Below are 22,693 nucleotides of genomic sequence, written 5' to 3'. Positions count from 1 at the left end.
TGCCAAACTCCTGCCCCAGCCAGGCCTGGAAGCCCAGTGACCTCACAAAGCTTCATGGCCTTCCGACCAATCAGCAGGGTGACGTCCCACCCCCCACCCTCCAGAAATCAGGCCAGGCGGGAGCACTTCAGCCCAAGCGGTTCATGCTGAAGTGACTTCCCCACGTCTTGCACAGCCTCCTCCAGCCCTCATGCAAACTGTAACTACGGCCCCGTTCCAATTCACAGACCGCGGGGCAGCTCAGCCCCTCTGTGAGAAGACGGTCCAGTACGTCAGCAGCTCAAGGGAGTCGGGCTCTACAGACTGACAGACCTTAATCCTGCAGTAGGCAAACTCTTTCCCTCTTCCAAGGGTGCGCTCTCAGCACATTTTCTGAAGACCATTTTGACTTTCCCTAGCTTAGAACTACGAAGCCCACTTTTCTGTCCACAAAGTCTCATATCTTCTACCCGGATGTCTCCAGGTCTCCTTTCTGGGACCTACGCGAAGCAGAAAATTGTCTTCTGTACCTGAGTGTCAGGGATTCTCAGCACAGTTACCTGAATGTCATGAAATAAGACTTCTTCTGATTGTCAGGAGACAGCATCTCATATCCCAGAACAGAAAAATGCTCACCTCACTTACCTGGATGTTAAGAAGTTCGACCTTCCCTGCAAGAGCGTGACGAGGCCACATCTCTACCTGCTGGAGCAGCAGTCTTAATGCCTGTGCCTGGGCACAAGCTCTCAGCTGGCCTATCTGAATGTGAAGGAATCACTCCTCACTTACGTGAGGGTCACGAGGCACCACCTACCTCTCCTACCCAAGTGTCAGGACACCTCCTGTCCTCTTTCCAGGTACAAAGCATTTCAGATAGTCAGATGACCTCACTTCTTCTACCTGAGCATCTTCTCTAACTGAATGTTCTAATTTTGAGATGGGTGGATGGCATCACCAACTTGATGGACATGAGTTTGAGCAAGCTCCGGGAGTTGGTGATGGACAGGGAAGCCTGGCGTGCTGCAGTCCACGGGGTCACAAAGAGTCGGACACGACTGAGTGACTGAACTAACTGAATTTCTCATCTCATGTAACTTTCCCATCACATCCCCCTCAGCTGGACACCCAGTAGGTCACACATATCTTACTTCCTGATGGAAGCTATCATCTCCTCCCCCTGACTGTGAGGATCTCTCTTTTCTTCTGGCTCAGGGCCAAAGACCTCAGACTGGAGAGTGCCTTTGTCCCATCTTCTCTACCTAAGAACCAAAAAGTCTCACATCCTCTGAGTGTCAGAAGGTTGCATCTCGCCTCTGTGAGTGCTCTGCGGCTTCAACTGACACGCTGAAATGCAGGGGTCCCCGTGTCCCCACCTGACTGCCAGGCAGTCTCCCGGCTCCTGCTGGAGGAGGTCCTGGTCTCCCTGTCAGAATCATGAGCTTTCATCTTCTCTAGCTGAGCACCACGAGGTCTCCTCTCCTCTATGTAAGTGTCCGAATCTCCCATCTCAACCCCCCGTCTGAAGTCTTTCTCTGCCCTTCCTGAGAGTCTTGAAGTCTCATCTCCACCATCTGAGGGCCATGAAATCTCGTACCTCCCATCTGAGCACAAGCAGGTCTTACAGGCCCTGAGTGTCGGGGGGTCTTGTCTCCACCTGCCATGCCTCATCTCTTCTGCTCTGTATCTGGAGGTCCTGCCTCTTCTCTCTGAGTGATCAAGGGGTCTCCTCTCTCCTGCTGGAGTACAAGCATGTCTCACCTTCCCTATGTGAGCCCTCCGCATCCCTGGGTATCAGGCATCTCTGTCTCTTTTATCTAATTGTCAGGACATCTCATTTCCTCTCCAATGTCTAGAGACATCCTCTCATGCACTTCGTTGTCAGGAAGTTACCATTTTCTCTACATGACTGTCCCCAAATCTACTCTCCCTGCAGGTCAGAAGGTCTCGTCTCTCTTATTACAAAGCCAGAACATGCCTTTCATCTTTATTTACTAGGAAGTGACAAGGACTTATCCCCCTGGTGAGGAGCAGGATGATTTAATTTCCTTACTTGAGTTCAGTATTCATTATTTCCCTTCCTGTCAGGCAAGCGGTTTTATTTCCCTGATAAAAATGCAATCAGATCTCAAGAGTATCAACTATTTGAGCGGCACAAGCTTTTCACCCCTGCTGCTGCATGTCACCCTAAGTGTGGGGGGGATCTGTCTCCCCTCCACCAGTTTCTGGGCTCTTGGGTGCGTGTCTGTTAGGGGTCTCTAACTCCCCATAGCTGAGTGTCACAGGACTTGTGTCTGCTACTGGAGTTTCAGGAGGATTCTTCTCCCACACCTAAGTTTCCAAGGCGTCTTTCTGTCTCTTTCTCATCGCAGGTGGCCTCACCTCCTCTATCCGAAGGTCTGCAATGTCCTATTTCACCTACCTGAGAACTTGCTTATTTTAACTCAGTAATAGATTGTGCCTGATAAAGTAATCAAAAAAGACTTTGATGAAAATATAGTTCAAGAAATGGCAGCAGGAATTCAATGGGTGACATTACAGTTTTGATTGTTAAAGATTATCCAGGTGTTTTTACAGGATTTTGATGGGCATAAAATTGAAATGGTATTTAGATTCATGTGAATCATGTAACAGAATGATGTAACCATTTATTTTAAATGTCAATATGTACAATTTTCTGAAAATCATAACGTTTGCAAACTTGTTTGACAGCTTTTTAAAATATAAAATGAAAATGTAAGATAAAAGCTTCAAAATGGAAAGGGGTACCCAGATTTTCAAAACATTTAGGCATTATGCAATAACAAAGTTTGAAGATCCAGTGTCTAGATTTTAGAAGAAAACTATTGTGTGACTCTGCAGAGCAGCAGCCACTTCTGACTCTTAAACAGGTTCCAGTCCCTGCTCCCAGCCACAGTGTCAGACATGCAGAGCAGAGGGTTTAGTTGTGTCGTTAAATCTAATGGAAGAGTGACTTCATCTGCCTTCTCCACACTGTTCTGAAGAGCAAAGGAGAGACGTGAAGGTACAGGACAGTTAGGCTTCTAGGACTACAGGATGGGGTCTCAATGGCTCCTGGTGGCTTGGCTCAGGCCAAGGTGGAGCTCCCAGCACGGCGGGCAGGGCAAGGGGTCTCCCCAACCTGAGGCTCCTTCTCCCAGTTCTCGAGCTCCACCCTCTCCAGCCCCGTGAGCCCCTCTAGCTTCCCCAGCCTCCTTCCCGCCCTGGCTCCCTCTGCACGCCTCACCCTGGGCCGTCCCGTGCCCACCCCCAGCCCAGCCCCAGCCTGCTCCCACTTGCTCCGCCTCACTTCTCCCATCCTGCTAACTCCCACCCACCCTGTTATTCTCCAGCATATGATTCTCCCTGCAGAGCAGGACCTTCCTCATCCATCCAGCCTCAGTGCCCTGAGCTGTCCACAGGACCTGAAGGGTGGTCAGCAGTGAGGGCCACCTGCAAAGCGCTCTCTGCTCCAGGCTGCAGACAGAGTGCTGGTGAGATGCTTAGGGCCCCTGAGGGGATAAAGCTGGGACATTCTGAGGTCATGAGGGGGCAGGAGGAGGCAGGGAGTCCACCGTCCTGAGTGAGAAAGTGTCTGCCCAGAGGCACTGGGAGGCTGCAGCTCACTCAGCGCCATGACCCTCTGCCATCCCACCACCTGCTTCTCTGATCAAGGCTTCTCTTGCCAAACCCAGGTCTTGAAGGTTCTGACTCATTTTCTGAGGCACTGAAGTATCTTCTGACCCATAGGATATCCATCTTCTCCCCAGGACCCGGGGCCAGCATGGCAATGCCATTTCCATGCCATGATCCCACTGCCATGCCTGCTGGACTGGCCCCAAGTTCCGGGTCCGGTTCCCGGACACGGGGTACCATGTGCGGCTCAGAGGAGACCGACCCCCAGCTGCCAGAGTGCTTGGGCACGGAGGACTCAGAGACCCCGCTCTGCCTCCACATTCAGACCCTCCCAGGTCCCCGCTTCCTTCTAGGCCACTTCTGTGGGACAACCACAGTTTCCAACTCGAAAATGAAGCCAAAAACGTGAAAACATGAAAATTAGAAATTGTGGGGCTTTCTAGACAGATCTCAAGCCTCTCTCAAGGTCCCACTGCCAGTGGTCACCGTCTCAGCCTCACAAGGGCCTCTGCCTTCCTGAGCAGGCCTTCCCGACATCCACCAGCTTCTCAGAGCTGCTCTGCCTTCCTGCCCGCCCTGGGTAAAGACACCCGAGTCCACTCCCCTTCTGCACACAAGGCTTCACTCCATCCACCGTTCTTATCCTTCCTGGGGTCTTCTCGCTTCCCTGGAGGCCTCACCCAGGCCCCATCCTAAGTCGAGGTCTACATTTGCCACGTGCGATGTTCACACTCCACCTCGACCCAGAGTGGAATAGCTCTGCATGCACTGCCCTCCTAGAACCCCACCAGGTGCCCAGCGGGTCTGTTGGCCCACTTCCGTGGTTTCTGGCCCTCTGTCAGCCCTCAGTCGAACAGTCTCCACCTTTCACGGCTCCCTCTGGGTCTCTTCTGTCCACTCGCCTCACTATGCCTCCCCCTTCACTGTTTGAGGTGCCCCTGCCCTTCCTGGGAGCCACTACCCAGCCCACCAGGCACCATACAGGATTTGCCAGATCAGTGGCTGGTGGCAGCTGGCTCAAGGGCAGAAGATCTGAACTTGGGCAGAAGCTGTCGGGGCAGGGGAGCACAGGTAGGCAGGAGAGGGTTCAAAGGCAGAGGCAGCAGAATTCAGTGACACCTGGACACGAGCGGGAAAAGTGGACAGAGGCTACAGCGGGTACCCAGACTTCTAGCTCAGGAGGGTCACTCACTGGGCTGGTGATCAGAAAGAGAGGCTCCCGGTTCAGGAAGCATGGGCTCAGGTCCAGCACGACTCGGAGAGAGCGAGGCACAAAGAAACCAGGCATGTGGACATGGAGGTCAGCAAAGAGACCGGGTCAGAGACAGGATCTGTATGTCATCGGTGCAGGCAGCCAGATGCCTGCTGAGGGCCAGGGAGGTTTGTGTGACCCGTCCAGAGGAGGGCAAAGTCTGTGCTTCCAGTAACTCCTCAAGTAGGCAACTGAGAAATGGTTTCATTTCTTATAAATTTATTACATAATATTATAATTATTATCAATAATAATAATATAAGAAACATAGATCTCTGTGGGGTGTATCACAACGTCAGGGTCAAGAGGCCTCGGGGGTGGAGCAGGGGGAGAATCCCCCAGTTGGAGCTCCGTACAAAAGGAGGGGCGAAGCAGAACTGACCCTGTAAAGTTAAAAACCCAAACTGAACGGAACCAAAACCCACAGGTGAGTGAGACGAGTGTGTATGTGGCAGTCTGTTACAGTGACTGCTGCTGTGTGTGTGACCTGGTCTGTTGGTGAAAGGGTTACTGGGTGTGAATCTGCCCAGGGAATGGGGCCGGTGGGCCGGGGTGGGGCCGGTGGGCCGGGGTGGGGCAGGTGGGCACAGACCGGCGTGCCAAGCCCCTGGGCTGTGAAAACTTCTGTTTTCTGGGTTTTTTAATTTTTATTAAAAAAAGCTAGAAATATAAACAGAAACTCGTGAGTGACGTGGATGGAGCTTAGTCCAGACTCCAAACCCTAGGTTTAAAAACATCCCGGGCCCCCCACCCCACAGGTCATTGCTGAGTGTGAGGAGTCACAGTAAGGGGGGCTGGGGTGCCCACTGGGGTCTTTGCCTCTCCCCAAGGATCGCAGTGGCCTGACTCTAGGGGTGCCCCTATGATCCCCCCTAGAAGCCCAGCGGGGGTGGAGCGTTGCCTCCAAGGGCCCTTGGGGGCCTCTCCCAAGCAGCAAGGCTTCACCAAGAAGGCCCACTCGGGCTCCGCAAGGCTCTGGAGGGACAAGCTGGGCAAACAGCAGGTCCCAGGGTGCAAGACGACCTCTGACTTTCTTTGGAAGTGGAGACGGGGTGCTTTCACAGGCACACACCCATGCACGCACCCTGTGCAAGCTTCCGAAGCCCCCACACTAGTCCAGAGTGACCCCTTGGGACCACCCTCCAGTCAGGCACACAAGGGGCTCCAACGCACTCAGTCGCACCCCGAGTTTCACACACTCGCGCTTGTGCGCACACACACACAGGGCGGCACTGGCGACTTCAGGTCTGAGGCAGGGAGGCGTCTCTGCTGTAGTCGCCCAGCAGCGTGGAGAGGAGGCTAGACCCCTGCTGGAGGGGGGACCCTGTGAGGGAGCCGGCCGGGGGCAGGTGCCAGGGGGCCCTGCGCCCACACCGCCCCGGGTCGGCTCTCCCCGGCCTTGTGACCGCGTGAGCGCCCGCAGGAGTCGCTGCCTGCCGCCCCGCCTCCACGCAGCACCTGAAGGGTCGGTGGGGAACACCATAGCTCAGCGAGGGGAGGGGCCCGGGAGGGGCCCAGGGGGGCCCCGGGGCGGGCACGAGGACCCTGGCCAACCCCAGACCAGCTGGAGCGTCCCCTGCCCCATGTGGGGTGGCAGTGGCAGTTGGGGGGCCAGAGATGGAAGACTGGGCATCCGCAGCGGAACCGGGGGCTGGGGGGGGGTGGGGGAGGGAAGCTATTAAGGACAGAGATATTTGTTCCTTTTCTTGTTCCAAATATAGAGTGGATTAAAATATGCAAAACGGGGGGCTTCTTGGCCCCCAACCGAGAACCCCAATGTCCCCCCCCTCCCCCCGAGTCACCAAGGTGTGTCTTGACCTCGCATGCTGGACTAGGTCACCCCCTCTGGGAAAGTAGCCACCAGGAGCTCAGCGGGAGATGGTCAGGCTGGAGCACCCCGCCCCCGACCCCCTCCCGCTCCAGCCCCCCACGGCCTGCGCCCTTCCTGACCGTGTGCTGGGTGGGGCTCGACGGCCTGGGAGGGCGCTAAGCAATGTACAGGGCAAGTCTCCGAGCGACAGCGAACAGGACGATTCATGCAACATTCCTGGCCCGGGCGCCGTTAGGGTAGGGGCTGGGGAGTGGGCCGAGCCCGCAGCCCGGGGCGGGGGGCGGGGGGTGGGGCGGGAAGGCTGAGGGGAGCCCTGCCCGCAGGGCGCGGCCGGGGCGTGGGGAGGGGGCGGGGGGCGTCAGCTGCCGTCCAGCTGCCTGAGCGCGCGCTCGATGTTCATGCGGTGGCCCACGCGCGTGACGCCCAGCTCCACGAAGTCGTCCTTGGTGAGCGCCGGCAGGTGCGCGCCCTCGATCTCGTGGTCCTCGAAGCGGTCGCGGTGCTCGCCCAAGTGGATGCTCTCCAGCCAGTCGCCCACGTCGAACTTGCTCCAGAGTTGCAGGGGCTTTTGCTGGAACGGCCGGCGGGGGCTGGGGGCCCCGGGGCCCGGGCCGGGCGCTGGCGAGGGCAGCGGCGAAGGCGAGGGCGAGCGGCTGCGCGCGCTCACGCTGCGCACCACAAAGCGCACCTCCTTCGGCTCGTGGGGGATGGAGAGGCTGGACGACTTGAGGATGGTGGGGGGCGTGAGGCCGAAGGGCCGCCCCGCGCCCCCCGCCCCCGCCCCCAGCCCCTCCACCCGCTCCAGCGACGCGGGCTTCACCGGGCTCGGGGCGCGCCGCGCCACAGGGTAGCGGCCGCCTGGCCGCACGGGGTAGGAGGGCCCGCTGCCCGGGCCCCCGGGGCTGCGCTGCTGCGCTGAGATGGTGCTCAGCTCACCGAGGCTGCTGAAGAGCCTGCGGAGGGAGAGGGGGTCAAGGCCAGGTGAGGGGTACCAGGCAAGGTGGGGCCGGTCGGAGGGGCGCGGGGCCAGCGGCCGGGAGGACGCTGGGGGCGGGGCTGGGACTCGGCGGGGTAGCCTTAGGGTCAGAGGGAGAAAGGTAGATAGGACCCTGTGGTTACTCTGGCCTGGCCCCCAGAGTCAGAGTCAGTGCCCTGCTGGGGGACAGCGAGTCCTAGACTGAACGGCCCCCTCTACTCCATGGGGGTTCGGAGAGCAGGCTGCCTGAGCAGGGACAGCCTCTTGGGCAAAGGGCTGACCCTTCCATTTCTGACAGCGTGAGACACTGGCTCTGGACACCACCTCATCCACCCATACCCCAGAGAATAGGACTGGCAATACCCCTCACCACTCCCCACTCTGTTATCATGAGACCCAGAAAGACCTGGGCCGGCTGCAGGGCTGGCTGAGTCGTGATAAAGGCTGGTGGCAGCACAAGACTGAACAGTCCATGAGGTCTGAGACAGACACCAGGCGGCGTTCACACCCACACAGAGCAGCAGCGCGTGCAGGACAGGCGTGAGGCAGCGGTGCACCTGTGACACCGGCCTCGCGGCAGAGCAAAGCCCGCAGCAGCAGCCACGTATGTCACACACATGCAGCAGCAGTGGCAGAAGCGGCAGCGGCCTGCCCACGACAGTGACAAGCAGCACACACTCACACACACGCGCGCAGATGGTCTTCACTTCCCAGCATCACCTGACAGGACCCAGGCCTTCAGCCCCTCCACCCCCCAGCATGGCCGTGGTGGGAGGCCCGACGGGGAGAACTCCTCCAGGGAAAACCCAGTCCTGTATCCCACATCGCCCCCGCCCACTTTCTCTCCCTGTCCCCTGCTGTGGCCAAGGGAAGCCTGGGGGAGGGGGTGGCGGCAGCGGCACTGGAGCCCCACGAGGCCAAGCACAGCAGAGATCCAGGCTGGCAGCGCAGGAGGGTGAGAGGCATGGGATGCGCATGCTCACTTACACAGCCGGCGCTCGGGACCACCGCGCAGCTAGACAGAGCAGCCACATGCAGATGGGCAGGAGAGAGCAATGAGAGAGAGAGTTAGCGCCGGGCGCGGAGCAGGGCGCAGCCCAGCAGGACCACAGTGCAGAGCCAGCCAGGCGCAGGGGCCCGCTGGCCAGACACCCAGGGAGGGAGGCTCGAGGCAGTGGGCCGGTGCAACGGGAGGGAGCGCGCTGGAGCTGCAGGGCGAGGGGAAGTGCAGACCAGACGTGGGCGGGTCTGGGTGGGTTTCGGCCCGCCTGTGACCTGTTCCCCGTCTGGGGCCCTCACCCACAGGCTTTACTCAGAGCCCTGAGAGCCAGATGCTAAGCTGACACCTGACTCTTGGGGTGCGTTGTGACCCCGTGTGCTGCGCCGGCCTAAGGGCTTCTCTCTAGCTGCCGGCCCACCTCCCTGTCTCTGCCTGAACTGGGCTAAGGACCCCTCCCCCGGGTTCCCCCACTTTTGTGCCATCCTGACTGACGCCTGCCCCACATTGCGGAGGGCATCCTGAGCATCACTCCTTCCCTGAAAGCAGGTCTTGTCTTTTCCTCTCTCACCGGTGTAAGGTCAGCCTCTCACAGGAGACTCAGTTCTGTCCTACTCGACCTGGTTTCCGCTGCCTGGCTCCCTCTCGTCAGTCTCTGTCCCCGCTGCCTCACCCAGTTGCTCAGATCCAGAGCAGAGCCTCTTGAAGAGGCCAGACCGTGCTCTCCCCACCCCAGCAGAGAGGGGCTCCAAGAGCACCTGGGTGATGGGCTCAAGGAACAGGCATTGATCATTAGAAGAAACCCTCTTCTCCCCCACATCTGGCCTCCGTGGTACCCCCTGGATTTCGGAGCAAAGTAGGGCGGCAGTGGAGGGGGAAGGACGCCAAGGGGCTGGACGGAGCCCAAGCGGCAGAGATTGCTAGGGAGGGCAAGGGAGCGGTGCTGGGGACAGCACTCCCGTCCCCCCGCCCAGGCCCCCACACATCCCACCCGGGCCCAGGGACCTGCGTCTCAGGATGGGGTCCTGTGTGGCCCACCCCGGGCGGCTCCCGGAGCAGGGTCAGGAGCCCTGGCAGGAGGTGAGCTGGAGGCCAAGGATGAAGGCGCACTGGCTCAGAAGCGCCAGGGAGACCCTGCCAAGGGGAGATCCTGGGTGTGGAGGGGGGCACCTGCCAGAGCTAGGGCTGGTGCCAGGAGGTGTGTGAGCGAGGGACTGAAGGGCCACGATCCCCTGGAGCCTCGGGGGGAGAGGGCTCGTCACGCTCCGACGGCTGTCCCCCCGAGGCCCCAGGGCCTGGCAGGAAGTGTCCAGGGACGCCACGGCCAGGGGTCTGCTCCTCCTCCCCTTCCCCTTGGGAACAGGGAACGGCCCACATTGTCCCAGGCCAGGACCCCCGGTGCGTCCCTGGTCGAGTCCACGTTTCCACACCACCTCTGCATGGCCGTCACTGTCCATCACCACTCTCAGCCTTCTGAGGGCCTCCCCGCCAGGCCCTGCCCATGGCACGGCCCAGTCACAGCCCCGCCAGCCTCCCAGAGGGCCTCCAGCCATGCAGCCTCTAACACGTGGGCCTCACTAGGCACCTGCACCCCTGGGTGCCTCCTGGTCTTTCTCCAGACAGCTTAGCCAGGCTCCACGGCCCTCAACACCTTTCTCACCAGTGTCTGAGTCTTGTGCTATCTGGCTCACTCCTGACGCCCGGACCAGTTAGGTCTGCTGTCGTGCTTCCCCTCCCCTTCCCCAGCCCCCGCCGTTGCCAAGGATGTCAGCAGAATCCCCTTGCTGACCTGTCCACCAGTTTCCCTCTTAGGTGCCCTTCCCCTTCCCCTTCCTTTCTAGATGGGTCCCCCAATTAGTTCGCACTTTCTCCCAGGCCACATCATCCACGTCCACCCTTTGCTGTAACCAGTGTGTCCACGAATGCCACATGTCAGGCCAAGCCAGTCTCTCCTGAGCTCCAGACCTCTGCTGGGGTCTTCACACATGCTCTCGCCCCCACCCCAGTCTCTCACACATCAGAGGCCTCAGGGTCCCCATCAGCTGCTCCATCTTTTCACCTGCATGGCTCACACGTCACCAACTCCCAGCATTAACCCAGGCCTTTCTCCTCATTCCCCAGCTACCTCTGATCCCAGACCTTCCATGGTCTTGCTCAGGACCTCTTGCCTGGCTTCCTAATTGTTAGCCTGGACTCCTGGTACCTAGCTCAAAGCCAGGAACACAATATGCATGGGGCGGGGGGGGGTGGGGGGGGGGATGCTACAAAACCAGAGCAACGTGATGTGTCACTCTCAGGCTTGACTGCCGGTCAAGCCAGTGGTGCCAACAGGCGAGAAAAAGCCCACCCCAGCCCTGGCCTCTGCCTGGAACTTTCTGCCGCTACACGCACGCAGGGCAGGTCTAGGCCTGCGGCCTCCTGCAATCTAAGAGCCTCACAGAGGGAAGTGACCCTCAGCAGGAGCACAAACGATGCGGGCTATGAGCATCACGGGGCACCCTCTCTGCTCTCACTCCAGCCCCAACTTCTCACTGCCCGCACCAGCTCACGGCCCCAGCCTTGACGCACTCCAGACACCCTGGGCCCCTCCTCTGTGACCCCTTCCCACTTCCCCAGTGGAGTTCATGGCTCCTGAGGCCCTGATCACGTCTCCCACTTCACACTTCACAGGTCCACAACCTGTGAGGACCTCGTCAAGGACGGAGCACATCCTGGCCCCTGTGTCCTGCACTGGCCAGCACACAACAGGGTCCAGTTTCAAAAGGGCAAGTCCTGCTGGCCTTGAGGCACTTGCAGTCACGTCAGGCTCCAGCCAGACTCCTGGATGTGAGCAGGACAGGGCTCACAGCGGGTCCCCCAGGCAGGGTTTCTCCATCGTAGCAGAAATGTGCGTCTTCTGTGGGATGATAACTAGTGATTCCCTAAAGAAACTGTCTGAGACCACAGCACACCGCACATCAGAAGTTCTGAGAAGTACTGCTGAAAAGAAACCTTGTCAACTTTGTGTCCAAAGCTATTTCACCATTAATCTTTTTAGGTAAAATCAGATGTGCGGGGTCAGACAGGAATAAAACTGAGAGCCAGAGCAGAACTGAGTATTGCTGTGGGGCTCAGAGACAGGCAGCCCTGAGGACACAGGCAGGATTCAGATCCAACCACAGGGTCTGGAAGACAAAGGGAGCTTAGAGCGGATGTGGGGCTCTGCAAAGATGCTCTGCTCGTCAGGCTAGACTGAGAGCTAGAAGCATAGAGAGAGAGCTGGTCTGGGATCACAATTTCAAGCAGCCAAGTCCATGGGCCTTCCGGATGCATCTCCACAAGTTACGAAGCTTCAAGGCCTTGACGTAAGGGATAATCTCTCCTTCCCGTTCTGAGATCTCTTTAGATCTCCAGGCCACAGAGTGTCTTGTGGCTAAAGGGACACAGAGCCTGGACTGAGCTGTCAGTGGGGAAGGCGGACCGAGCGAGTACCTCTTCCCTTGTGGTGACTCTCTGGTGAGGAGACGGGCAGGCCTGGGAGGGAACACATGGGGGCCAGGCGACAAGGCTCGGGGGTGTGACCCACCAAATGGCCGTGGCAACTGCCCTCGAGCTTCAGCTAGATCAGTCCCAGAAGGAAACAGCCCCACCTGGACCCCAGAACTTCCTACATTTGGGACATGTCTCCAACAGACACTGTCAGGAGCAGTTTTGTCATGACGTGAGAAATGAGGGCCACACTCTAGCCACTGCTGGCTGCAAAGCAAGAGCTGCCCAGCAGCCCCAGTAGGCAACACAGCCACTGCAGCCACACAGGGGGCTGACTGCATGTGGCCATAGCATCTCCTGCTCAGCCACCCGCCAGTGGCCGGAAGTAGAGGGCAAGGCAGTGGGCCCACTCCAGAAGGCCGTGGTTTCACCCAGGGCTGAGGGCAAGAAGGAGAGCACAGGAGGGAAGAAGGAAGAAAGTGTGAGCAGGAGCAGAAGGGAACGCAGAGGGAAGTGGGGAAGGAAGGGCAGGGCACACAAGGGGTTAAGGCCACCGGGCTGGCCAGGTGGCACTGACTGGGCTCAACTGTAGTGACTTCAGAATCCATATGCTGCTTGTTATACACCGGCTGATAAACAAAGGTGCTGGTCTACAGAACGAACACACGTGCATTTCTGCATGAGGGAAATCATTGTTCAGTTGTGACCCCATGGACTACAGTACGCCAGGCTTTCCTGTCCTTCACCATCTCCTGGAGTTGGCTCAAACTCATGTCCATTGAGTTGGTGATGCAATCCAACCATCTCATTCTCTCTCACCCCCTTATTCTCCTGTCCTCAATCTTTCCCAGCATCAGGGTCTTTCCAGTGAGTTGGCTCTTCGCATCTGGTGGCCAAAGTATTGGAGCTTCAGCTTCAGCATCAGTCCTTGCAGTGAATATTCAGGGTTGATTTCCTTTAAGATTGACTGGTTTGATCTCCTTGAAGTCCAAGGGACTCTCGGGAATCTTCTCCAGCAACACAGTTTAAAAGCATCAATTCTTTGGTGCTCAGCCTTCTTTATGATCCAACTCTCGCATCCATATACGACTACTGGAAAAACCATAGCTTTGATTATATGGACCTTTGTCGGCCAAGTGATGTTTCTGCTTTTTAATACACTGCCTTAAGTTGGTCATAGCATTCCTTCCAAGGAGCAAGTGTCTTTTAATTTCATGGCTGCAGTCATCGCCCGCAGGGATTTTGAAGCCCAGGAAAAAAAAAAACCAATCACTGTTTTCCATTTTTCTGTATCTATTTGCCATGAAGTGATGGGACTGGAGGCCATGATCTTCATTTTTTGAATGTTGAGTTTTAAGCAAGCTTTTTCACTCTCCTCTTTCACTTTTATCAACGGGCTCTTTATCGCCTCTTTGCTTTCTGCCATTAGGGTGGTATCATCTGCATGTCTGAAGTTGTTGACAGTTCTCCGGGCAATCTTGATTCCAGCTTGATTCCAGCCAGCATTTCACATGATGTACTCTGCATATAAGTTAAATAAGCAGGGTAACAATATACAGCATTGACTTACTCCTTTCCCAATCTGGAACCAGTCTGTTGTTCCATGTCTGGTTCTAACTGTTGCTTCTTGACCTGCATACAGGTTTCTCAGGAGACAAGTAAGGTAATCTGGTATTCCCTGGTATTCCCATCTTTTTAAAGAATTTACCATGGTTTGTTTTGATCCACACGGTCAAAGGCTTTAGTGTAGACAATGAAGCAGAAGTAGATGGTTTTCTGGAATTCCCTTGCTTTCTCTATGATCCAATGGATGTTTGCAATTTGATCTCTGGTTCCTCTGCCTTTCCTAAATCCAGTTTGAACATCTAGAAGTTCTTGGTTCACGTACTGTTGAAGCCTAGCTTGAATGATTTTGAGCATTACCTTGCTAGCATGTGAAATGCGTGCAACTGTACCGTAGTTTGAAGATTCTTTGGCATTGCCTTTCTTTGGGATCGGAATGAAAACTGACCTCTTCCAGTCCTGTGGCCACCGCTGAGTTTTCCAAATTTGCTGGCATACTGAGTGCAGCACTTCCACAGCATCATCCTTTAGGATCTGAAATAGCTCAGCTGGAAGTCCATCACCTCCACTAGCTTTGTTTATACTAATGCTTCCTAAGGCCCACTTGACTTCACACTCCAGGATGTCTGGCTCTAGATGACAAGGCAAGAATACAAAGAACTATACAAAAAAGGTCTTAGTGATCCGGATAACCACAATTATGTGGTCACTCACCTAGAGTCAGACAACCTGGAATGTGAGGGGAATTACTGCACATTAACACCGTGTCTGTCACCAGAAGGGGTTTAGTGACAGAGACTCCAGATTATAGTGGACAAAGAGCAGGGCTTGAGGTCAGATGCCACCATCTACTGGCTGGAATGGACCTCCTTAGAACCTCAGTTGTATTGTCTGGAAAATGGAGATTACATTAGTATCCATCTAACAGAAAGGCGGTGAAGACGAAGTAACGTGAATTGATCTCTTCCAGTGCAGAGCATGCTTATAATTTTCCCATAAGGACTCTAAGAGTCCACCTGCTGGCCTGGCAGAGTACCTGGTCACCCTCACTATTTCACAAGGGATGAACTGAAGTTCACTGAGGCTAAGTGGTTTGTCCAAGACTACAAACTCAGATGCAACCTGCTGAGGGTTGATATCCAGGGCCATCTGACCCAGGCAGGCTGATGTCAGGGAACAAAGTGAGTTGCTAAAGCTGATGAATGCCGTGGCACGAGGGAGTCCCCTATTTCAGGCTCACTAGCACGTGGTACCTCTAGGAATATCACCTGAGTCCCCTTTGGATACCACCCCCCACCCCCACTTTAGTACCTGTCCAGTAGCTGGGCTGACCACAAGCCCTGACCCCTAAGACAGCAATTGACGCAGGCCTGGCCAACAGCAGCCCTGCATCTCCCTGACTCAAGTGACCATTTCAGGGGACACAGGGAACCCACATGAAGCCAATGGGAGCCTGGAATTTTGCAGGAACTCCTGAGAGAAAGAGGCTCACTCTGCCATGGGCGTGCAGAGCAGATGGAATATAAAAGCTGGAACAGCTGGCCTTGCCCCAAACCCCACATCCAAAGGAAACACACACAGGTCCTGATGCAACCTGGAGCCACTGGATGAGAGAGCCTTGCCACGACAAATGGGAAATGCTGAAGACGACCATGGGAGGCGTGGCAGGAGGTTCAGCTGAGAGACCACGTCCTTCAGCCCCACAGGAGCCCACGGAGCAAAGATGGGACCTGGGCTGCCCTGAGCGCAGCTCTGGGTCTCAACAGCCAGCAAACCTCAACCAAGTGTCTCTCCTTCTGTGGCATCTGTCCTAAGCTGCCTGCCTAGACCTCAGATCACAAAAGACAGCACTTGCATTTGGCAGATGTTTTATTAAGGCCTGCACTGTGCCAGGCATGGTGCTACCCACTGTCAATGGCCTTAGTTTTCATCAGGACCAAGGGGCACAGAGGAGTGGAGGGGCTGGTGGAGCGAGGAGAAGCAGAGAGTGAAGATGGGGGCTGGTCCAGGCTGCATCAGGGAACCCCCACCTTCAGGGTTCTATTCCTGAGAGGCCTGGGCTGCTCACTCCAACTGGACACCCCAGGCCACACCCGTAACACCCTCTCTAAGGGCACTTTAAACATTGTCCTGGTAGGAATAAGGCTTTCACATTCAACTGCGAGTTGGAAGAGGTGAAAAGTGGGGAGGGCCCCAGAGCCAGCCCGGGATGACAGGAGCTGGAGGGTAGCTCCCCAAACCACTTAGGAGAAGCATCACTAGTCTCCCAAGCCCCCACCTATCTTTTGAGTCCTTAGCTGGGAAAAAGGTAGATTGGACAAGCCCTTGTGAGTAAGACCTAGATCCCCTCGCTGCTTTGTGGACTCTGCCTTCCAAGGCTGGCAGGAAAGACTCACTAGGTTAGTCACATGGTGGCAAGGAGGAGGAGTCAGGAGGTGGTACCCCACGTGATTCCACAAAGCTAGAAGTGGGGGAGAGCCGCCAGGGCGCAGAAGGCAAAAGCAGACAAGGGTTGACTGGAGGTGACCAGTTCTGACTCAGACCAGCTCTCCTACCAGCATCCACGGAGCCCACAGCCCCAAGGAGGTCCTCTCTGGGGCAGACTCCTGGGAATGAGGTCCTCAAGGGAAGAGCCAAGGGATGAGCCTGGAGGCTGTGACAGCTGACTCCGAGCCAGAGCAGCCCCCCAGCCCCTTCCCCACGTCCAGAGCACCACTGGCCTCTCTAAGTCCCCACCTTGTGTAGGCGGTGGGTGGGGTGGCCAGAGGAACGGGTAAGGTACAGGGAAGAAGCAGATGGAGGTGCAGAGAGAGGATGCTTTCCATCTAATAATGGCTTCTTAATGCACTCTGAAAATCACGCACAGGAATCGGTATTTGAGGGACTCTGAGGCAGTGCTGAGAGACAGAAATGTTTCTGAGGCAGAAAACAGGAAATTGGTGGTAAGTCTTAGCAGGAAAAGGATCCAGTGTACTCTTAAGTTTCAAAAGGAAGTGAGGAAAGACGGTGCCAACTGCATGGGACAGCCACATGGCCACAGAGAGGATGGAGGGGTGGGTAGCGTCTTGCGCAGGGAACCAAGAAGGCAGACAGCTGGGGCTGGGGGGCAGCGACAACCTTAGCGTGGGCCACAGGAGGGCCCTTAGCGGTAGAGGCACCCATGGTCGAGAGAGAGAGAGAGAGAGAGTCCTTGGGGGTTCCGGGGGCACAGAGCCTCAGGGGGCTGTGGAGGTGCTCATGCCCAGCCTTCACTGCCAGCACCAACAGGGATGCAGAGAAGAGCACCTCTGACATCTCAGGTCCCTGAAAGAGCCTTGGGTCTCAGACAGACAAGGCCAGATAAAGGACAGAGGGGTGGACAGGAGAGCACAGGGCAGGGTGTCACAGACAGGTGACAGAGGGGATGGGATGGGCGGCAGGGGGGACAGAGCCACGGAAGGACGGGAGGAGGGCGGGGTCGGGCGGACGGGACAGGACCCTCCCCACTGCCCTGCTCACCGAGCTGCCGCGATGGGAGACTTCTTGGCAGGATCCAGCAGGCCGCCCAGGCCGCCGGCTGGCTCCTCCCCCAGGGAGCGGGTGTCTTTGTTCAGCTGCTGCAGGCGCGAGCTGAGCTCAGTGATCACAGTTGGCTTGTCGTCTTCGGGCCCAGGGAGCCCCCGGCTCTCGACGGGGTCCCCCCACAGCTTGGACCTTCTCTGGAAGAGGTAGCGAGGGCGAGCAGGCCCGGCAGCAGAGGCCAGCCCGGCGGTGGCGGCGTGGTGCTGCTGAGCCATGAGCTCACTGTCGGAGGACTGCTTCAGCAGCGGGTCCCTGAAGGTCACCGGCCCCTTCCCCAGCGGGGACTTGAGCTTGGGCTTGGGAGGCACTGGTGGCTTCTCGAGTAGAAAAGTATGTCCATCAGCGAAGGAGGTGTGGGTGTCCGTGAGTTCCCCGCTCTCCGAGCTCAGGGTGGACATGCTGGACACGGTGGAGATGGTGCTCGTGGTCTCCAGGTGGGGGTCACTGGAGCTGCGCGTGTCGGCCTCCTCTACCCCCGAATCCGCCGCGGACTCCGGGGCGGGCGGCGGCTCGGTGCTCGGCTTCCCTGAGGCCGGGCCTGGCACCGTGGTGGTCGAGGGGCCTGGGCCGGGGAGTGGCGTGGCCAGCAGGACCCCGTTGGCAAACTCTTCGGGAGGCGGCACGAGTCCGATGCGGGCCAGCTCCTCTCTGGTCTCCTCGTCGCTGGAGGACAGCTGGGCTGGCGGCAGGTTCACAGCGAATACCAGCTCCGGCTCCTCCTCGGAGCTGCCCTGGCCGGGCCCGGGGTCAGCGGGGGCACTGCCGGGGGGCTGGGCCCGGGGGCTCGGCAGGGGCTCTGTGACCACAGCGGACTGCGTGGGGGCCGGGGCCAGCTCTGGGGTGCCAGGGCGCTGCTCTTCGGCCCCCAGCCCACTGGGCTCCTGCCCGTTGCTGGTGGCGTGCACGACGATGAGGCCGGCGGGCCGCTGCAAGGACGTGTCCAGGACGCTGAGGATCATGGATTTCTTGTCCTCCGGGGACTTGCGCTCCTCCCGGGGCACCTTCTCGGGCTCCCTCCGCACAGGCACGGGAACCCAGGCTGGGCTCCTGGGGGAGAAGGCTGGCGAGGCCAGAGGCCCTCGCTCCGAGTCCCGGGCCTGCACATCCACAAACAAGGGCCCGGGCCGGTCAGTGTCAGGGCTGTGCACAGGTGTAGGGGACCGGGAGGGCGCCTGGGAGGCCAGAGCCCGCTCGCGAGCCGCCAGGGCCAGGGCCAAAGGCGAGCTGGGGTCCAGGGGTTTGCCGGTGAGCGGGTGGATGAAAGTGGAGCCGGAAGGCCCAAGGCTCGGGCCGCTAACCAATGGCTTCAGAGCAGAAACTGGGGAGGGCAGCAGCAGGTCACGGCCGGTGGTGGTGGCGCCGGTTCCCAGAAGGCGCTCATCGATGGAGCGGGAGGGCTGCAGTGAGGGCATATCCGCGGTCGGAGGGCTGCCCTCGATGGCACCCACAGACAGAAACACGGTGGAGCGCCGCCGCTCCTCCAGCCGCCGGTCCTTGCTTGGGGCCGGGCCGCCAAACGCCAGCCCGGGGCCGTCTCCGGGGCCGTAGTCGAGACCGCTGGGCCGCGGCCCACGGTGCGTCGGGGAGGGCTCCCTGGCGAAGCTGCCGACGCCCGGGCCGGGGCTGCCCACGGCCAGGGCCGCGCGCTCCTGCGCATCCTCCACCTGCAGCTGCTTCACCAGCGGGCTCTTGCGGCGCTGAGGTTTCGACGGCGCGAAGAGGCTGGCGCTGAAGGCGCCCAGGTTGGCGTAGGGGCTGTCGGGGCCCGGCGGCCGCGGCCGCCGCTTGGGGCGTTCCGGCGGGGTGGCCGCTGGCGGGGGCCGAGAGGCGTCGGCCGCCTCGGGCGCCGAGTCCTGCAGGATGATCATGGAGCGCGCGCGCTTCTGCCGCTCCGGGTAAGGCAGCGGACCCAAGGCCGCGCCTGAATCATACAGGCCCGGGGCGCCCGCGCCCAGGCGTGCCTCCAGGCCGGGTTTGAAGCTGGAGCGCACGGTGTCGTAGGCGCGGCCCGGAGGCGGCGGTGGCGAGAAGGCAGGGGGCGGCCCAGAGTCGAAGTAGTAAGGGGCGGGAGGGGGCGGCGGCGCGGTCTGCGGAGGGGGCGGGATGCCACGGCCCTCGCGCACCGTGTCCTGCATCGATGTGCTCCTCGGGAAGCGCCCCTCCAGCAGGGACGCCAGCTTCTCGTCCTCCCCTGCAGACAGAGGCCCTGGTGAGCCCAGCCGTGGCCCCGAGGGCCAAGGCCTGCGAGTAGGCCCCTGCGGACACGGGCGCCTGCCCTCCCCCCACCCCCGGGGGCAACCCAGGTCCCGGCGCAAAGGCGTCTTCAAAATCTGCTAGAGCTGCTGGCCTGCCCGCCGGAGGACGAGTCAGGGTGGGCGTGGGCACTAGGGTTACAGAGCGGAGGGAGACTCGGGGAGACACGGAGAGCCCAGGGCAGGGGGTCTGAGCAACGTCCTCAGTCTGGACTGGTCCCGGAAGGCCAGGCTCTGCACCTCAAGCCGGGTGTCGGATTGGTAGGGCTCCTGCGGACTGGGGAGAGGGATGGGTTCAAATACAGGGGAGAGGAAGGCCCAGCGGCAGAGGCTCTGAGAGAAGACTCCAATTCTGACCCATGGACAGGGCCCAAAGACAGCAGCCCCGCGCCACCCCCACCCCAGCAGCGGAATAAGCAGGTGTCAGTAGGAGGCCCTGGTGGCACCCGGGGTTGGAGGAAGGGAAACAGTCAGATATGAGGGGGAACTCTCCCAAGCAGGAGTGATTCACTGCAGGCAAGGGGGCAGCAGGACTGTGGCCAGGAAGAGAGAGCTGATGCCGGGGTGAGTGGTGCTCTGTGAAGAGACAGGTCCAAAGAGGCTCCATCTTAGCGACCGATGGGCACTGGGCTGGGGGAGGCTGCCAGGAGGTCACCGCCACAGCCCTTGTCGTTCAGTCACTAAGTCGTGTCCAATTCTTTGCGACCCCGTGAACTGCCATAGCCCTAGTGGCAGAAATTCGGAAAGGCTGGGCAGAGGAGAGATGGCAGGCTGAGCCCCTGACCCACGTTCCAGTCTGACTCCTTACTGGCTGTGTGACCCTACGCCAGGCCCTGAGCCCCTCAACGCCCCAGTTCTCTCATGGGCAACACAGAGTTAAAATGAACCCTACCTCCTGCCTCACTCCGATGTCATCAGGGTCTGTGCAAGAGCAGGGCTGGAGCACGCAGGGCCCCCACTGTCCTGCCGCCTCGCTAGAACCTGGCAGGACCTCCCGAGTGCCCCGCGTACAGTGTGGACACCTGTGCCGCAGGTGTGCTCAGTGAGGCTGCAGGCGTAAAACAGCCCAGGCCAAGAAGAGTGGGAGAGCGGCCCTCAGAGCTGACACACGGGGCTCTGGGAAGACTCCTTGGGAATCTACACCTGGCCTCGCTCAGGGCTCTGCCACTTCTGTGCAGACCACCTGCTCCCCACCCACCGCCCCCTCTGGCCGCCGTGGCGCTCTAGCAGTCCTCCCACACAGCGCTGTCCGCCTGTGTCCACATGACAGCACAAGGGGCGTGGGGTGGGGCTGGGAGTTCTTGTGTACAATAAGGCTTGAATTCCAGCTCTGCCAGTTACTGTCTGATGTTTCTTAACCTCAGTTTCCTCATGGCTGGAGATCTGCCTGCTCCTACGGAAGTGTGACGTGGAGCCATTTAAAGCTTATCGCACAGGGCTGAGCACCCCCGGAAGCACCCCAGGAAGGCAGCTAAGATCGTCATCACCATCACCATCATCATTTTTAGGTCTGCCTTCCGCCCCCACTGCTGGACACAGATTCTGGGCCAGGTTCGGCCTGGGTCTCCTCCCCGCCACATTTCTTGTGTGGCGTATAAACGCAGCTCAGCACCCACCCCCTTGTGCACGAGCCGGAGCCACGCGGGACAAGCTAGTGCTCCTGGAGGATGCAGAAGGCTTGGCACACCACGCTCTAACCCAGGGTGAAAACAAGTCACTTGCCTTGGGGTGAAAATGGGACTCTGTTCTGATGCAGAGCAGGTGGGGCCCTCTGCCCAAGTAATAACTGCGGGCACTTCTCCAGCACGCTCTGTGCACCAGCCTCGTGATGCAGGACCTACAGCTACTATCTGCATGTGAGTACAGCCTTCTGGGTGAACCTCAGAGTGGCCTTAGGAGGTAGGGACTGGGAGGTCCTCGTGTTTACGGGTCAGGACCCTGAATTTCAAGGACTGAGACGTGTGCCCAGGGTCACACAGACAGGACAAGGGGTTGGAGCCCCAGAGTCTTGACACCTCAGTCAGTGTTCAAGTGAATGACAGGTGGCAGGCTAGGGCATGGAGGATTAAAGACAAGCTCCCTGTGAGCGAGTTCAGGAGTGTCCAGGAAAGGAAAAGCTGGCAGTCTCCACTGGGAGGCTCACAACCTGAAGGACAGGCGCTTAGATCTGGACCTGCAGGGGTCAGTACTGGGGCTGAGTGGGGCTGAGGGACAGGTCATCCAGCCAGAGTGAGGGTAGGTGGGTAACAGTGCGTGTCGGAGCCAAGTCAGAAGGAGACAGAGAAACATCCCCAGATGAAACAGCAGAGGATGGACTAGGGCCCGGAGGCAACGCGGAGCCCACAGAGGATTAACGCTAGCAGATGCGAGGCAATACCCCCTCTGGCCAGAGAGGTGGACTGGAGGGTAAACAGAGGGTGAAGCTGGGGCAGGTGATCAAGGGGAGACCCAAGCTGCGGTCTTCAGAGACTGAGGCACAAGACAGTGAGGCCTGGCCAGGTAGGGCTGCAAGGTGTATGAGGAAGCACACCACTGCTAATTCGGTGGGGCATCCAGAGAATAAGGAGGAAAACACAGAATGCCCAGGGAGGTGAGGGGAACGTGCTTCTTGGCTCCAAAGTAGCTGCAGTCTCATGTGCCCTCTTCTCCAACCTTCCACCTACAGAAATGACCACAGCAGTCTCTGAAGGACCACCGCTGTCAGCAACTCATCCCATTATCTCCCGGAAACCCCCAGGCGTCCTGCATGTCTGAGCCCAAACACATACTCCCCAGCCTTCCTTAACACATAAGCATGACTGGTCCTCTCTAGTAAATATGCCTGCATACCTACCATGCAACTGCTGAGCTGAGCTATCTGCAGACATGTCACCTCCCCCAACTGAGTCCCCAGACCCTGCCCAGCATCAGCTTAGAGTATTATCAGCAGGGGCCCTGGGGTGAATAAGGGACTGGATTTGCAATCAGTTTGCAGCTGATTGATCAGATGAGTGAACAGAAGACAGGCAAGGCAGCTGTGTGACCCGGGTCATGTCATTTTTCCTCTTTGCCTCAGATTCCTCATCTGCAATCTAGAGGTACTGAGAGTGTTATCTCAGGAAGGCTACTGTAAGTATTAAATGAACCAGTGCATGTGAACACAGTGCTGGAGTAAGTACTGACAAGGCATTTGCTTTGCTGG

The 22,693-nt window shown here is 58.5% G+C and overlaps 1 protein-coding gene across 3 annotated transcripts in view; it reads right to left on the bottom strand.

Annotated features, from left to right (window-relative positions):
* Window positions 1-5,070: 5,070 nt before the first annotated feature.
* The window catches only part of SHANK3 (SH3 and multiple ankyrin repeat domains 3), a 51,504-nt gene continuing 33,881 nt past the window's right edge, over window positions 5,071-22,693 (bottom strand). For all 3 annotated transcript variants that reach the window (XM_065946031.1, XM_065946041.1, XM_065946035.1), the window contains exons 21-22: window positions 17,198-19,451; window positions 5,071-7,648 (exon numbers count right to left, since the gene is read on the bottom strand). In XM_065946031.1, the coding sequence (XP_065802103.1) occupies window positions 7,054-7,648; window positions 17,198-19,451 (2,849 nt within the window). In that variant the 3' untranslated portion in view covers window positions 5,071-7,053. The remainder of the gene's footprint in view (window positions 7,649-17,197; window positions 19,452-22,693) is intronic.

This window comes from Muntiacus reevesi, chromosome 1, assembly GCF_963930625.1.
Source record: "Muntiacus reevesi chromosome 1, mMunRee1.1, whole genome shotgun sequence".
Taxonomy (NCBI): Eukaryota; Metazoa; Chordata; class Mammalia; order Artiodactyla; family Cervidae; genus Muntiacus; species Muntiacus reevesi.
Note: the sequence above shows the minus strand (reverse complement) of the source record. Positions and strands in the feature narration are given on the sequence as shown.